This window comes from Pseudophryne corroboree, chromosome 6 (genome assembly GCF_028390025.1).
Source record: "Pseudophryne corroboree isolate aPseCor3 chromosome 6, aPseCor3.hap2, whole genome shotgun sequence".
Classification (NCBI taxonomy): Eukaryota; Metazoa; Chordata; class Amphibia; order Anura; family Myobatrachidae; genus Pseudophryne; species Pseudophryne corroboree.
The window spans coordinates 601,970,208-601,987,028 of NC_086449.1; the positions used below are offsets into that span (position 1 = coordinate 601,970,208).

A 16,821-nucleotide genomic window follows, 5' to 3' on the forward strand; every position below is an offset into this window, starting at 1 on the left:
CTTATTCTATTTGGAGCCTTGTTACTGGCTAGTCCTCCCCTGCCTCAGAAACTTTTATCACCAAGTTGTGGGATTTTTAGCACTGTGGCCTGTTTAAAGCCAGGAGCTAAGCAAAGGAAATGTACTTTTAACTAAAATTAGCACCTACAATTGTATTTCCTTTACATGGACCATAAAAGTAACGGTTATAGTTTTTTTTCATTATGTATACATTATTGCCTTTTAAACCACCAACCTATTACTCTACACTGTATCCTAGTGATGACTGTCTTGTGAATGACTATATGTTTGCTGCCTGCAGCTGTGTACAGAAGCAACCATATTTATATCTCCTCCAAGGTGCACAGGAAAACAATTTATCAAAGAAAATACAAAAGAGAGAGCTGAAAAATCAGCTTCTTTTCCTCAGCGCTGCATGATAAGAGTTAATTAAAGGGAAGTATACAGATGCAAATGAAATGTAGATGGCAAAGCTAAAAAAGAATACTTACTGATACTCAATATATCACTGCGCTATAATAATTCCCAATAGACAATAGTCAGTATGAAAATGTAACTGCTTCTTATTGAGTGATGACACAAGGCTCAGAGGTAATTAATAAAAATATTTGTATAAATAGAGAAAAATCAATACAATAAATCAAAAAGCAACTAGGAATAATTACATAAACATTAATATATATATGTATTGCAAAAGGGTGATACAGCGCCACTTGTGGGGTATAGTCTCAGTACTAACTTGATTTATATGTTGTAAAAAGATATATGATGTAATAAAAAGGTATAAGATACACAACCACCTTGTTAGAGGTGTCAGCCACCCCTTAAGGGTGCAGCACTAGTACGGTGCTGCCAGAGAAAAGATATAGTGGAGGGATAAGGGTACCGGCGACCAATGTTGTGTAAATATGCAAATAATTAATATTAAAAGCTTAAGATTTATGAGCCAAAAAATATAAAATCGAACAAACAGTTTTAATATATAGATAAAATACATAAAAGGTCATATAATATCCGAATCAGGGACCCTTTGAAGAAGTCTGATGTGACGAAACGCGTTGGGTTCCCTGCAGTGACCCCCTTGCCTATTTTAAAGCTAAGTCTTTTACCTTGTTACCTTTTTACCTGATTCGGATATTATATGACCTTTTATGTATTTTATCTATATATTAAAACTGTTTGTTCGATTTTATATTTTTTGGCTCATAAATCTTAAGCTTTTAATATTAATTATTTGCATATTTACACAACATTGGTCGCCGGTACCCTTATCCCTCCACTATATTAATATATATATATATATATATATATATATATATATACTGTATGCATAAAACTGTATCTAATTTATCCTGATGTCAAATACAAGCAAATATACAGAGGGTAAGTTGCAGTGCAGAGAGCAATCCCATCTGTATCCTTGTAGGTAGCAGCAAGTCATAGGCAAGGATATTACTGCAGGCAATAGTGCAAATGCAGTCACACTCCACTGCAGTGATATAAGTAGTAAGTCAGTCTCCCAATTGCTGTATATATTATGCTGTATATATTAACCGCTTTACCTTGAAGCGTGGTCACGCTACAGTAGTGGGTGTAAAGGAATGCACTGACCCGACAGTGCCGTTAATGTCCGTGAAGGTAGCAGATCTTCGTTCAGACCTGAAGTCAGACAGTGTCTGTGTGTTATCACCATGGTGCTGTCATCTTAGAAGGCTGCGGGGATATGAGTGCGGTGTCCTGGCTGTGCTGCACAACTGAATGGAGAGGGGGCCCCGTGATATGAAAGAGTTTGCTGGAGACAGAATAAGGACGGTGCTCAAGGTGGCGGAAGTGATGTCAACGCGTTTCATCGTCTAGACAACAGGAGACTTTCTCAAGACAGGTCTTGAGAAAGTCTCCTATAGTCTAGGAGATAAAACGCGTCACAGGGCCTCCTCTCTGTTCAGCTACATTTTCATATTGACTATTGTTTATTGGGAATTATCATAGCGTGGTGATATATTGAGTATCAGTAATTACCAAAAAAGACAACACTAGCCCATTTACTGGTAAACATTATACATTTGAGCTATTAATACATAGGCCCAGATTTACAAAAGCTTGACAATAGATAAAGTGGAGAGAGATAAAGTACAAACCAATCAGCATGTAAAATGACAACCAAAAGCTGATTGCATGGTACTTTGGGGCAGATATATTAAGCCTGAGAGGGAAATAAAGTGGAGAGAGATAAAGTACTACCCAATCAGCTCCTGCCATGTTTCAAACCCAGCCTGTAACATGGTAGTTGGAAGCTGATTGGCTGGTGCTTTAGCTCTTTCCACTTTATCTCTCTCTAAGGCTTAGTACATCTCTAAGATTTGATAAATCTGGGCTTTAGCAGGTATTCCCACTGATGAAGACATTATGCTCACACAGCCAGTGGAGGTTTTATTCCCCAGTTATTTGTACACTGTCACATCACACATTAGAGGCACATTACCACTGTTGAAGTAACTTGCTATCTCCTATGGTGCTATGCATTGGTCTATGGACAAAATGTTTCCGTAGACGGCAATAGTAAATATCCCTACCTGTATTACAATATCAAGTATATAACTTGATTTTCTATCCCATATACTCAGAAACCCAAAGGATTCCTCATTAATTAGACATAATACTGCTTGCTGGGGATTTGGGGGACTGTTCGTAAAGAAAACGAAAACCGAATTGTTACTCATGACTATACATCGCATCGGTCCGGTGGGATGTATAGCTGTGATAAGTAGCAATTCATGTTTACCGATTTCTCTGGCAATGCGCTGCGGTATCCAAGGCTCCAGCGATGCTCCCTTCTCCAGCGGTGCTCCTCTGCAGTCTTGAAGTCAGCCGGCGGGTCCTTCTGCACGTGTCCCGCGATTGACCTCAGGCCGCAGAGGCTGATGGAAGGTCAGGGATGGGGGGGGGGGGGGGGGGGGGAGAGCTAGAGCTGGGTGCGGACAGAGAGCAGGGAAGCATTGAGCTTACCTGCAGTTACCGCACTGCAGTTCAGGTTACACCATCCTGAGATGGTGAACAGGAACTCCATGGAAAAGCAGAAAGCTGGGATTTCCACTCCTTCATGAATTACACTCACCATATTAAAGTATGGTGATGCGATTCAGCCGCGGAGCAATGGTGACGCTGAAGAAGTCAGGGACTTCTTCACGGTAATCTGCTCCATAAATAGCATAAAGCAGAGAAAAGCCCTTTTTTCTGCAAAACAGGTCTTTTCTCTGCTTTATGAATAGACCCCACGGTCAAAATCCTGGCAGATCAGAAGACTGACAGAAGGATCCTGACAGCCAGAACCCCGACACAACCCGGAGGTATGTACAGGGGTTAGGCACTAGGGAAGGTTAGGGTTAGGCTGTGGGGGAGGCGGGGTTAGCCTTTGGGAGGGTTAGGCTGTGGGAGGGGAGGTTAGGGTTAGGCTGCGGGAGTGGTGCATTAGGGGTAGGATTAGGGGTATGAGTAGGGTAAAAATGCTTACTGAAGGTGTGTCAGAATGAAGTCTATTGGCATCCTCCCGCTATCGGTCTTCTGTCGGTATCCCAACTACCGGGATTTTGTACCCAATCCTGCTTGCTGTTATGCAGTAGCTCCCTGCCAGCAGTGTTTAGAATCTTGAGATTATAAATCTTTCCAGATTTATTTTTGTTATGTAGTAAGCAGAGATATTTTTTAAATATTTTGTCATGTGCTGGAATGCTGCTGTCAAGTCAGAATGTAATGTACAGTGACAGGCAGGGCTGTCTGCTGTAATAAACTGACAGACAATGTTCCTTCCTGGATATGCCGTACGAGTCTTCTTTCATGTTCAGTGCTATCTGAGCAAGCTCTGGCGGCTGGTGCAATGCAGGGGCTCCACACCTTTGGGTCAAGACCCAGAACATCGGCCAGTATGATGCTATTCAGGGTGGTTTCCCAATGAGCCACTTTCTGTAAACCTGCAGCTGTGCACTGTTACTTACTGAGTAGAAACAGTAATAAAATGTATATTGTGAATTCAAAGCTGACCCATGGGTTGGATTGTTTAGGTCACAAAGGAAACTTTGGTCCCTCAAGGGAGAACCATTGTTATGATATACCTCTGGCAGTTCCTCACCTTAAGCTCTGGTCAGTATGATGTCTACCCTCAGGTAGGTGTCATAAGTGAAATAATGTGACCTGTCATACTCATCTTTGCTTATTGTACACATAAAATAAAATACAAAGGGTACTTTTCTAAAAGATTTAAGCGTACTTGTGGTCTACATCTACCTGTACACAAAATGGACAGCTGAAACATGTAAAATATGTGTAAAGAGTTTGGTGTGGGGGCACATGCATTTATAACCGACTTTCCCTAGGACTAGTAAATAACCGTAAATTAGAATTTGGCTTTTATTGAGGCTGTACTATTAATACTATTAACGTAAGACCCTCTAAGGCAGAGCTGGCCAAACCAGTCCTCGAGATCTATCAACAGTTCACATTTTCCAAACCACCTAGCTGGTGCACAGGTGTAGTCATTACTAATAAGATGTGCTGCATTCATTCCTAACTGACAATTCTACAGATATCCAGGAGGCCTGGAAAACATGAACTGTTGGTAGATCTCGAGGACCGGTTTGGCCAGTCCTGCTCTAAGGGATGTTATTGGCAGAGGAGACAGGCGGGGTCGTGGCACCCAGGTCAATTCATCAGTAACTGTTGCTGCATCACTGTGTATCCTTGTTTTCATAATGTACTATTAAAGACTGCTTGAGCAGAGAAACCCCTTCTCAGGTATTGGCCACACCGTGGAGACCTAGCCTGGGGCAACAAGAGGGGTGCACCACACTGTACACTGGAGGGGATTACAAAACGGCATCCAATGTGGGGCTCAAGCGCAGTAAACTGGAGGAAGTGCTCATGGAATACAGGGACTGAATGTCATTTACCCAGCTGGGTATCACTAAAACCTGGACTGTTAGTGTGCCTCGAGGACCGAGGTTGGGAATTACTGCCCTAAGGTAAAGGGCAGGTTCCTCGAGCATTGAGGACCACCTTGCTCTCTGCACTGGGCCATTCCTCCAACATTGCTCAAAACGGTCTTGGGGAGGGGGTGACGGGGAATAACTCATTGCTGGCCTGGGCAGCAGTGGGCCCTTTGTCCCCAGGGGCCCCCGGTGCAATGCACCTGCTGCACCAATAGTGACTCTCTCTCTGCTTATGCTCATTGCAGAGGTTGGAGATGGAATACAGGACAAACTGCATCCTATATAGCATTTTATTTCGAAATCCAGGACAATCCTGATTATAGAGGGAGGATGGTGACCCTAGTGACAACTCACTAATGTATGCTTTAGACATTTTTTAAAACGTGCTCACCAATATAATCCGTTGAGGTGGTAGAATACGTTAACGCACGAAAAAATAAGATATACCTCATTATAGGCTAAAAAGCTAACATTTTACAGCATAATGGTGTTAGCTGTGACACTGATTTCACATAATATGTATATGCTTTTTAATTACATTAAAGTGCAAACAGTCCCTCAGTATATCAAATATAGACACAAAAAAAGCATAGTTCAAAACCATTCTTGTGGGAGAATTCTATTGCATGCCCAAACGCTGTTTAATGTAATATATGAATACACACGTATAGATGAAATTCTTCTGTGTAAATGCACACCCCTTTTCTCCCCTTTCCTTTTCACAGTACAAGTGATCCCTGCAAGAGAGGGGCTGCACATTGCACTTGTTAGGATCAATACTTTCAATGTACAGAGCTCTATAAACACAAGCCCTCGGCATGTGTAGAATAAATGAGGAAACATTGATTTTCCTTCTGAATGTTGGGGTCTTCTGACATTGCCCATTCTGCTTTCACAGATGCTATTTATTGCCACCTTTACTGTTGCTAAATCTGTCCATTGTAGGAAGCAATGGATTCCAATTCTGTGTATTGTTTGCGCTACAGTAGTAGTTGTTTTGCTTTGGCGCCCTCTGGTGTATGATCTGTAAATAGACAGGTGTTGTAAAATTTGTGTTACTGCTGTAAGAACTCTAGTTTGTTTTCTTATTTCTTTTCTGTAGAGATTCTTATTAATTAGAATAAACTCTTAGGCCATGTTTCTGTCATGAGGTTAAATCTTTCTAGTGTACAAGAACATTTCTAAGGCTGGGTACACATGAGAACGATGTGTACCCGGCCAACCCACCAGCCGATAGGCCAACATATCATGCCACCCGTACACACTGCACGATGCAGTGGTACGACGGCACAATGTACACTGCCATGCTGCATTTATTAGCGTGACATAGGGCCTAATTCAGAGTTGATCGCAGCAGCAAATTTGTTAGCAGTTGGGCAAAACCATGTGCACTGCAGGGGGGCAGATATAACATGTGCAGAGAGAGATAGATTTGGGTGGGGTGTGTTCAAACTGAAATCTAAATTGCAGTGTAGAAATAAAGCAGCCAGTATTTACCCTGCACAGAAACAAAATAACCCACCCAAATCTAACTCTCTCTGCACGTTATATCTGCCACACCTGCAGTGCACATGGTTTTGCCCAACTGCTATCAAATTTGCTGCTGCAATCAACTCTGAATTAGCCCCATAGTTAACGATATCTTCTGACTGACCATGCAGCATGGCCAACCAGAAGATATAGCTAACGACCCAAGGGAACACACGGCCCGGACTTGTCGCCTTATTCAGGCCGCATCGCTAATACGATGCAATGCATTCTCCCATCTCAGGGACCAGTGCACATGCGCAGCCCGGACAATGTGATCAAATTGCATTGACTCGAACGCCTGTCTGATTAACAGCCAGAGGTGTTCACAGGGCCGCGATGCAGTGTTGTGGAAGCGGCGAATTGGCATTGCAGGGGCATGGTGTCAGAAATGGGGATGGGTTTGGGGCAGCCGCTGCGAACAGTAAAATGGCAGCGGCCTGTCTTCACAGCCAGGCAGCAGAGGCAGGTGGCTTCACTTATTTAGCAATCGCTTGCCGCCGTTAGCATGCTAGGCGGCCTTGCCCTGTGTGGCGCCCAGCATGCGAGTGATAGCAGTTGCAGTTTTGCTATTTTAGCAAAACTACAACTGAAGCTGAATAAGGCCCTGTCCTTGTGTGTACCTGGCCTTACTCTAAGTTTTATATGATAACACTTACCGTGTGATCCATAACGGGTACTAAAACGCTTATTTATTAGGAGCAACATACAGTAACTATTACAAAACAAAAAAAACAGTGTGACATTAATATTATGAGCCTGATTCAGAGTTTATGTGTTTGGAAATAAATGCAACTTTTTACCTGTATTCAGAGGCAGCTGCATCTACGTGACAGCAGCGCCCCATCCATCCACAGCTGAAACTGTTGTCATCACCAGCGTGCATTTGCACCAAGCCTATCCTGGGAGATCCAACTGAATGCACCAGCATCTCTACATCATACGGCTGCTACAGGACCCAAGATGCATGCAGGGCCCGTCACTCTCCTGCATCCAGCGATGGGCTCAGCTGCTACAACTGTCATATGGTATTACAGGCAGCAACAGCGTCAAGAACATCAACGTTATCACCCCTGGCAGTGCTGCTGCTGTAGACAGGAAGTTTTATCCCTGCTACAGCAGCCATTCCAGTGACCGAAGCCCCACACCTTCATGAGCCATGACCCCATTTCCTTTATCCCAGGCCAAACTGTAACATGGCAGTCACTCAGCACTGCAGTCTGTGCAGCAGGACAAGGCGGACACTGCTGAGGACTGTGCAGCGAGACACTATGGTACTGGAGATCCCAGAAAATGTCATGTACAGCTGGGACAGTGCTGGGAGGAGATCTCTTTGGAGAACTTGCTGCATAGGTCTTCCTGCCTGGGGTGGATCGGGTTAGTACTCTGGCTGGGGAGGATGGGGCAGTACTGTCTGGGGAAGATGGAGGTAGTACTTTGGCTGAGAGGTATGGAGAATGGTGGTTGAACTTTGGCTTGGGAGGATGGGTGTAGCACTTTCTGGGGAAGATGGAGGTAGCACTTTGGCTGAAAGGTGGGGAGAATGGGGGCAGCGCTTTCTGAGGAGAATGGGGGTAGTACTTTAACTGAGAGGTGGGGAGAGTACTACCCCTGTCCTCATCCTCTCAAAAAAGTACTTTCCTGGGAGGATGGGGGTATTACTTTGCCTGAGAGGTGAGGATTATGGGGGTTAGTAATCTTTGGCTTGGGAGGATGGGGGTAGAACTCTGGCTGGGCGCTGGGGAGGATAGGAGCAGTGCTCTCTAGGTGACAGCTGGGGAGGGTGGGAGTAGTACTCTATAACTTTGGAGGATGGAGGTAGTGCTCTAGCTGAGCGGGGGTAGTACTCTCTGGTTGAGAGCTGGGGAGCTTAGGTTAAATGCTATGGTTGGGACAGATGGGAGTCATACTGTTGATGATAGCTGGGCCTGAAGAGGGTAATACTCTCTGGGTGAGAGCTGGGCCAGATGGGGGCAGTAACAGGGGCTTACTGGCATCTTTTGAGCCTGGGGGGGGGCAGACTCAAGCAAGTGGTCCAGTTTTTCACAGGGACTGCAATGCAAAAATGCGCATGACAATGTTGGGGGTGTGGTTTGTGTTATGTGGGTGTAGTTTACTATAACTAATTAAATAAAGGGCAGCACCCATATACTGTAAATAAATTCAATTAGGTGCGAGTTTACCAAAAATCTTGCATCTGTGCAACTCTATATCTGTCCCTAGCTGAGGAGTGGCAGGGGGAGCAGGAGCATCCTCTGCCTGCCTCCGCAGTCAGGCGGCCCTGGAACACTTAAATCGCACTTGCCCGGGGGGCAACTGGCACCCTGCACAGCCAGCCTCTTGGTGAGAGCTGTGGATGATAGGGTAACTTGCTTGCCATGCCATGGGTCTTGGCTCCTGTTTGGTGATGGCGCTCTCTTGGTGGCTTTTCCAAGCAACGGCAGCCGGCTAGCTCCTCTCCGCAGTCTGTGCATCTTGGCTGAAGCATGAGTTATACAGTCAGCCATTAAAATAAAGCGGGGACAGCACATTTAAAAAGTGATCAAGATACAGTGGTACAGTAGCAGCTAGTGTAACGGACGACTGGGCCACCTACACTAAAAGAATGGGACAGAGGGGCCAGATGGAAATGGTGAAATAAATTTGTATTCCTTTGGGACCAGGGCAGGGCCACAACTAGGTGTTTGCCAGTGGTGCATTGCACACAGCACATCTGCACTGTGGGTGCATCCGCTGGCACACATAGGGCCGTGCCGCACAAGTATTGCAGTGCCCAGTAACCTTGTTAGTGTGTGACATACTGTAGATTTGTTGTCTGGCACTGCAGCTTGTCGGCTGCACGCTGGTGTCCTCGGCCACCGCTACACTCCATCAGCGTGTTGTCCCGCTGAGGCGCCGCCCTGTCTATAGCATAGGGAAGTCGACGAGTGGTGACTTTCCCGATGTCTGGGCTCTCCCTGCAAGGTAAATCAAAACAAACACACAGACACTGAGTGCTCAGTGCTTCTATGGTGCTCTACCTGACACAGTGTGTCTAAGGGGCTCTACCTGGCGCAGTGTGTCTAAGGGGCTCTACCTGTGGCAATGTGTAAAGGTGGCACTACCGTGTGGTTTAATGTTAATAACGGACACTACTGTGTGTGGAATATGAATTGGTATTATGTGACTATGCCCCTTCCCCATGAAGCCACGCCCCTAACTTTCACGCGTGCCATCGGCAGGCGCGGTCCCTGTTTTGAGTATGGCCGGGGGGGGGGGGTTGTGGCGGGGCATGAACTCCCTTTCTGACACAAAACACCAAAATAGCTAGTTATGGCTCTGGACCAGGGTACAGCAGGTACAGGGTTAATGCAGTAAATGCACACAGTGGTGGTGCTACAGTGTGGCAGTCTGGAGCATACTAGGGTTGCTGGGCGTTGTAGTGCATCTGGTGCAGAATGCACCATCAAGCTGAATGCTTACTGTGGAGGCAATGGGGTGCACTTAATTGGGGGTGATGTAGAGAAGATTGGCAGCCCTTGTGGCTGTAGCAGGGTCTGGGTAGTCCGGGCTGCATCCATATACATAGGACACTCTAGAAGAGCAGTCTCTACCCTTTAATACCCACCTAATACCAACTCCCCGCCATCTTTCCAATATACAACTTCAATGTCCACATCACAGCACTCCCCACCTTACCCGTCCCCTTTAATGTCCACCCCACAGCACTCACCCCTGAGCCACTTTAATGTCCACACCACAGCACAGCATCCCCTCCTCAGCTTCTCAAATAATCACCTGTTACAGCATCCCCCTGCCGGCAGCACCTTCAAGCTTACTGACTTTACATGTGTCTGCTCTGCTGAGGACTGAGGCATTGCCCGGCCTGTGCAGCAGCAGCACAGGTCAGACCTGCAGCGGATCACAGAGCCCGCTGGCTCTTGCATACCTGACAGACAGCTGCTACTGATTGCCGACAAGGTAGGCACAGGGGCTCTGGATCCACCACTGGTTAGAAGCAATATTTATATTGGTAAATTTGCAGGTTATGTGTCACTGTTTGATATTATGACAGTGGTTCACAAACCAGAGTGCCTCGAGAGTTTGTGGTCCTGGACCATACCAAATTATTTATGGTGAAAGTGGTAGACAAAACCAGTGCTGGTGGCTGCCAGTCATAACACATGCTGACAATCAGAAGTACAACTGTACACCACCATATAAATGGATATAATGATGATTGGTAGGCACAATTTGCTTATTTTCTAATTTATCAATACACTTCTATCCTAAGGGTGCTGTGAAACAATGCTGATACTCTAGGGTGCCATATTTCAAGGAAGTTTGGGTACCACTGTATTTTGACTCGTGTGTACCTTTTAAGGTGGCCTTTTCAGTACACAGTACTGGCAGCATAAATTAACCAGTCTCTTATGGAGCAGTGCATTACTAAGTAGCTCCACACATGAGAATTCACTCATACTCCGGATCTATATCAAAGCTTGGAAAGAGAAAAAGTGGAGAGAGAGGGAAGGTACCAACCAATCAGCTTCTAACTGCCATGTTACAGGCTGTGTTTGAACAAGGACAGGAGCTGATTGGTTGGTACTTTAGCTCTCTCCAAGCTTTGATAAATATACCCCAGTAATCCAAGGATATATTGAGAAGGGTATGTAACAGTATGCCGGCGGTCGGGATCCCGGTGGTCAGCATACAGACGTCGGGATCCCGGCCGCCAGAATACTGGCAGGACGGCAAGCGCAACGAAGCCCCTTGCGGGCTCGCTGCACTCGCCACAGGTTCTATTCTCACTCTATGGGTGTCGTGGACACCCACGAGTGGGAATAGCCTGTTAGCCGAGATTCCGGCTGTCGGCATTGTAAGTGGTCTGGATTCCGGCGTCGGTATCTTGACCACCAGGATCCCGGCTGACGGCAACATAACCGCATCCCATTGAGAAACCTAGTTGTGTAACTCATTATAAATCCTGAGAAGGACTGTGATCTTTGGGGAAATATATTACTTATCTATACGTATAGAAGTGGCTTTAAGAAATGTTTTCTAACTCACACTATACACCTTAGTAATTCTGCTGTGTAATACTGATCATTTGGAAGTGTAATAGCAGTTGTACATTTTGCTACATGTGGTGATGTAATAATTAAAGTTCTTAACAGCAAGTTTGTGTGTGCGCGTGTTTCATGCAGCTGTGTAGAAGAGATTACAACATCTGCATGTACAGGTGCCCAGTATCTAAGATATAAACAGCTGATAAATGAAAGTGAGGAACTACCAGTGTAACACTTGTCATATGGTTTTGAGCAGTAATGTGGAGGACATGATAGACACGACTAGATACATGCTAAGATGTTACAGCAGTATGAAACAAATGCCAGTGCTATTGCAGCTCTCCTACATCAGGCCCAAATAAGAATATTACAGGCTGCAGCTATTCACATAGTGACAGAAGTCGCTGAAGCTTGTTTTCCTTTGTTACCTACTGTGTTAACTCTATATAGTGTGCCTGCTACAGCCCAGTGGGAGACGGAAGACACTACAGTCCGCAATGAAAAGAACAGCATTTATTACATGTATTACAGTAGCTGTCACACCAGAAGTTCTTATAAACCTCGATTCCCCCACAGGAGGAGTAAGGGACAGTGCAAGCTAGCCCATCAGTGTACACAGGTGCATTAGCTCATTAGGAACGATGCAAGCTAGGCAATCAGTGCACATAGATCCATTAGGAACAATGCAAGCTAGCCAGTGTACATACTATAGATGCATTAGGAACAATGCAAGCTAGCCAATCAGTGTACATACTATAGATGCATTAGGAACAATGCAAGCTAGCCAATCAGTGTACATACTATAGATGCATTATGAACAATGCAAGCTAGCCAATCAGTGTACATACTATAGATGCATTATGAACAATGCAAGCTAGCCAATCAGTGTACATACTATAGATGCATTATGAACAATGCAAGCTAGCCAATCAGTGTACATACTATAGATGCATTATGAACAATGCAAGCTAGCCAATCAGTGTACATACTATAGATGCATTAGGAACAATGCAAGCTAGCCAATCAGTGTACATACTATAGATGCATTAGGAACAATGCAAGCTAGCCAATCAGTGTACATACTATAGATGCATTATGAACAATGCAAGCTAGCCAATCAGTGTACATACTATAGATGCATTAGGAACAATGCAAGCTAGCCAATCAGTGTACATACTATAGATGCATTATGAACAATGCAAGCTAGCCAATCAGTGTACATACTATAGATGCATTAGGAACAATGCAAGCTAGCCAATCAGTGTACATACTATAAATGCATTAGTTTGCAGAATCTAATCCTCCAGTGTAATTATACCAACCTTAACAATGTAGTGATTTACACAGTGCATCAGTCATGATCCAACTGGCCAGTGAAGATTACAATCTGTGTTTGGTTGTGTCTCAATCAAATGAGCATAAATAGATAACTGTGCAATTCATAGTAGGGTCCACAAAAGACAAGAAGTCAGCACTTCTATAAAGAGATTTCCAAGCCGGCAGTGCAGCAAGCAACTGTAGTATTCACACTAAGTACTGACTTGCAAGATGGATACACACGTTCTATTCTTTTCTATTCATATAAGGATTATGTAGATCCACACTGCAACATGATTCCCATAACTTGATGAAATCAGTTAAAGTGCAAGATCATAAGAACCAATTACAGTACATGGAGGCTACGGATAATGGGTATTGCATAGCTAGTGAGGTCAATGTATGGAGTCTTGTGCATTTATGATGTACTGTAGATCATATAAAAGACAATGATTATACCTGTTACAGACTGTGTGTTGTGCATATGCAGTTACGTGTATTTTTTCATCATGACTTCTGTTAGTTCATAGCAACACAGAATGAGATAAGCTGTAGCCACACAGTGTATTCAACGTTCAGACTTCTGGGAGGAGACATCATGACTCTGACGCTTCGGGATCACCACATTACTAGCGGATGTCCTGCGGTTGCGGTCTTGCACCGGTATTCTCACTAGGTAGCTAGATGGCACGTAACCCCTGTGGCCGCTCACTTCCACTAAGCTCCACTCCGGACTCCCATTCTTATCATGCGGCTCCAGAAGGGTCACTGGTTCACCTTCCGCAATGCTGACTTCATAGCTGCTGCGAGCAGTGAATGAATATCCAGCAACAACCTGTAAAGTAAGCAGCCGCCATCAGTATACAGAGACAGAACCTTGGCCATAAAGACAAATAGCACTATCTCTGTCTAGTCTTTAATAGTAAGCTAAATACTGGTTTATTTTCTGAAATCTGTTAATTACTAGAAGCCAATCCCTTCTGTATATCTAGGAAATGTTTTATTAAAGATGAGAATACTACTTGTGATTGGGGAACTTGTTGCACAGGTGTCCCACGTATGGAGTTAATAAGTTAGCAGGCTTGTAAGGTATGGAAGCAACGTTTCCTACAAAGGATGCCAAGTTACTGTCCCAGTTCTGTGCACGTTGTGGCGGGAAGGGTGACACTTCTTTTGTTGGGATGCGTGCACTCTGGATGCACAGCCAGTGGGTTGCTGTGCCTCATGGGAGGTTGTATGTGGTGTATAAGGGTAATGGGTAGGGATATGCAGAGAGAGATCATCTGTGACACAATCTCAGACACACTATTATACCCACTGTAGCACTTCCATTAAAGATATAAGCATTTGTTTGGGGATCCAGATATGCGGTGAGGTGGGGGTATAGACTGGGAGGTTTTGGGGGGTGGCAGTTACTTGCTATATTCTGTTGCCCGTGTTTTGGAGTCCATGGTTAGTGTATATTGTTACTTTATTTATGTTAATTTGCTACTTGTTTATATACGCCTGTACTGTATGCACAGGTTGACGTTGGAGTGGCTATTTGGTGTGGGTCACTGGGGTAAAGCTACAGTGCATTGATCCATCTCCTAGAGCCATCTCCTAGAGCTGAGCACAGGTTGACGTTGGAGTGGCTATTTGGTGTGGGTCACTGGGGTAAAGCTACAGTGCTTTGATCCATCTCCTAGAGCTGAGCTTATTATATTGATACTCTAGTCCAGTGATTTTCAACCTTTTTTCTCTGACGTCCTAAGTGGATGCTGGGGACTCCGTCAGGACCATGGGGATTAGCGGCTCCGCAGGAGACAGGGCACAAAAGTAAAAGCTTTAGGATCAGGTGGTGTGCACTGGCTCCTCCCCCTATGACCCTCCTCCAAGCCTCAGTTAGATTTTTGTGCCCGGCCGAGAAGGGTGCAATCTAGGTGGCTCTCCTAAAGAGCTGCTTAGAGTAAAAGTTTGTTAGGTTTTTTATTTTCAGTGAGTCCTGCTGGCAACAGGCTCACTGCTACGAGGGACTTAGGGGAGAGAAGTGAACTCACCTGCGTGCAGGATGGATTGGCTTCTTAGGCTACTGGACACCATTAGCTCCAGAGGGAGTCGGAACACAGGTCTCACCCTGGGGTTCGTCCCGGAGCCGCGCCGCCGACCCCCCTTGCAGATGCCGAAAAGTGAAGGTCCAGAAACGGCGGCAGAAGACTCTTCAGTCTTCATAAGGTAGCGCACAGCACTGCAGCTGTGCGCCATTGTTGTCAGCACACTTCATAGCAGCGGTCACTGAGGGTGCAGGGCGCTGGGGGGGGGGCGCCCTGGGCAGCAATGATAGTACCTTATTCTGGCTAAACATACATCACATATAGCCCCTGGGGGCTATATGGATGTATTTAACCCCTGCCAGGTCTCAGAAAAACGGGAGAAGAAGCCCGCCGAAAAGGGGGCGGGGCCTATTCTCCTCAGCACACAGCGCCATTTTCCCTCACAGAAATGCTGGTGGGAAGGCTCCCAGGCTCTCCCCTGCACTGCACTACAGAAACAGGGTTAAAACAGAGAGGGGGGGGCACTTATTTGGCGATATGTATATATATATTAAAATGCTATAAGGGAAAAACACTTATATAAAGGTTGTCCCTGTATAATTATAGCGTTTTTGGTGTGTGCTGGCAAACTCTCCCTCTGTCTCCCCAAAGGGCTAGTGGGGTCCTGTCCTCTATCAGAGCATTCCCTGTGTGTGTGCTGTGTGTCGGTACGTGTGTGTCGACATGTATGAGGACGATGTTGGTGAGGAGGCGGAGCAATTGCCTGAAATGGTGATGTCACTCTCTAGGGAGTCGACACCGGAATGGATGGCTTATTTAAGGAATTACGTGATAATGTCAACACGCTGCAAGGTCGGTTGACGACATGAGACGGCCGGCAAACAAATTAGTACCTGTCCAGGCGTCTCAAACACCGTCAGGGGCTGTAAAACGCTCATTTACCTCAGTCGGTCGACACAGACACTGACTCCAGTGTCGACGGTGAAGAAAATAAGAATTTACTTACCGATAATTCTATTTCTCGGAGTCCGTAGTGGATGCTGGGGTTCCTGAAAGGACCATGGGGAATAGCGGCTCCGCAGGAGACAGGGCACAAAAAGTAAAGCTTTTCCAGATCAGGTGGTGTGCACTGGCTCCTCCCCCTATGACCCTCCTCCAGACTCCAGTTAGGTACTGTGCCCGGACGAGCGTACACAATAAGGGAGGATTTTGAATCCCGGGTAAGACTCATACCAGCCACACCAATCACACCGTACAACTTGTGATCTAAACCCAGTTAACAGTATGATAACAGAAGAGCCTCTGAAAGATGGCTCCCTAAACAATAACCCGAATAAGTTAACAATAACTATGTACAAGTATTGCAGATAATCCGCACTTGGGATGGGCGCCCAGCATCCACTACGGACTCCGAGAAATAGAATTATCGGTAAGTAAATTCTTATTTTCTCTATCGTCCTAGTGGATGCTGGGGTTCCTGAAAGGACCATGGGGATTATACCAAAGCTCCCAAACGGGCGGGAGAGTGCGGATGACTCTGCAGCACCGAATGAGAGAACTCCAGGTCCTCCTTTGCCAGGGTATCAAATTTGTAGAATTTTACAAACGTGTTCTCCCCTGACCACGTAGCTGCTCGGCAGAGTTGTAATGCCGAGACCCCTCGGGCAGCCGCCCAAGATGAGCCCACCTTCCTTGTGGAATGGGCCTTAACAGATTTAGGCTGTGGCAGGCCTGCCACAGAATGTGCAAGTTGAATTGTGTTACAAATCCAACGAGCAATCGACTGCTTAGAAGCAGGCGCACCCAACTTGTTGGGTGCATACAGTATAAACAGCGAGTCAGATTTTCTGACTCCAGCCGTCCTTGAAATGTATATTTTTAAAGCTCTGACAACGTCCAACAACTTGGAGTCCT

At 45.5% G+C, this 16,821-nt stretch overlaps 1 protein-coding gene across 4 annotated transcripts in view; it reads right to left on the reverse strand.

Moving 5' to 3' along the window:
• Positions 1–12,055: 12,055 nt before the first annotated feature.
• The window catches only part of ARHGEF37 (Rho guanine nucleotide exchange factor 37), a 90,590-nt gene continuing 85,824 nt past the window's right edge, over positions 12,056–16,821 (reverse strand). For all 4 annotated transcript variants that reach the window (XM_063928029.1, XM_063928027.1, XM_063928028.1 and 1 more), the window contains one exon: positions 12,056–13,709. In XM_063928029.1, the coding sequence (XP_063784099.1) occupies positions 13,443–13,709 (267 nt within the window). In that variant the 3' untranslated portion in view covers positions 12,056–13,442. The remainder of the gene's footprint in view (positions 13,710–16,821) is intronic.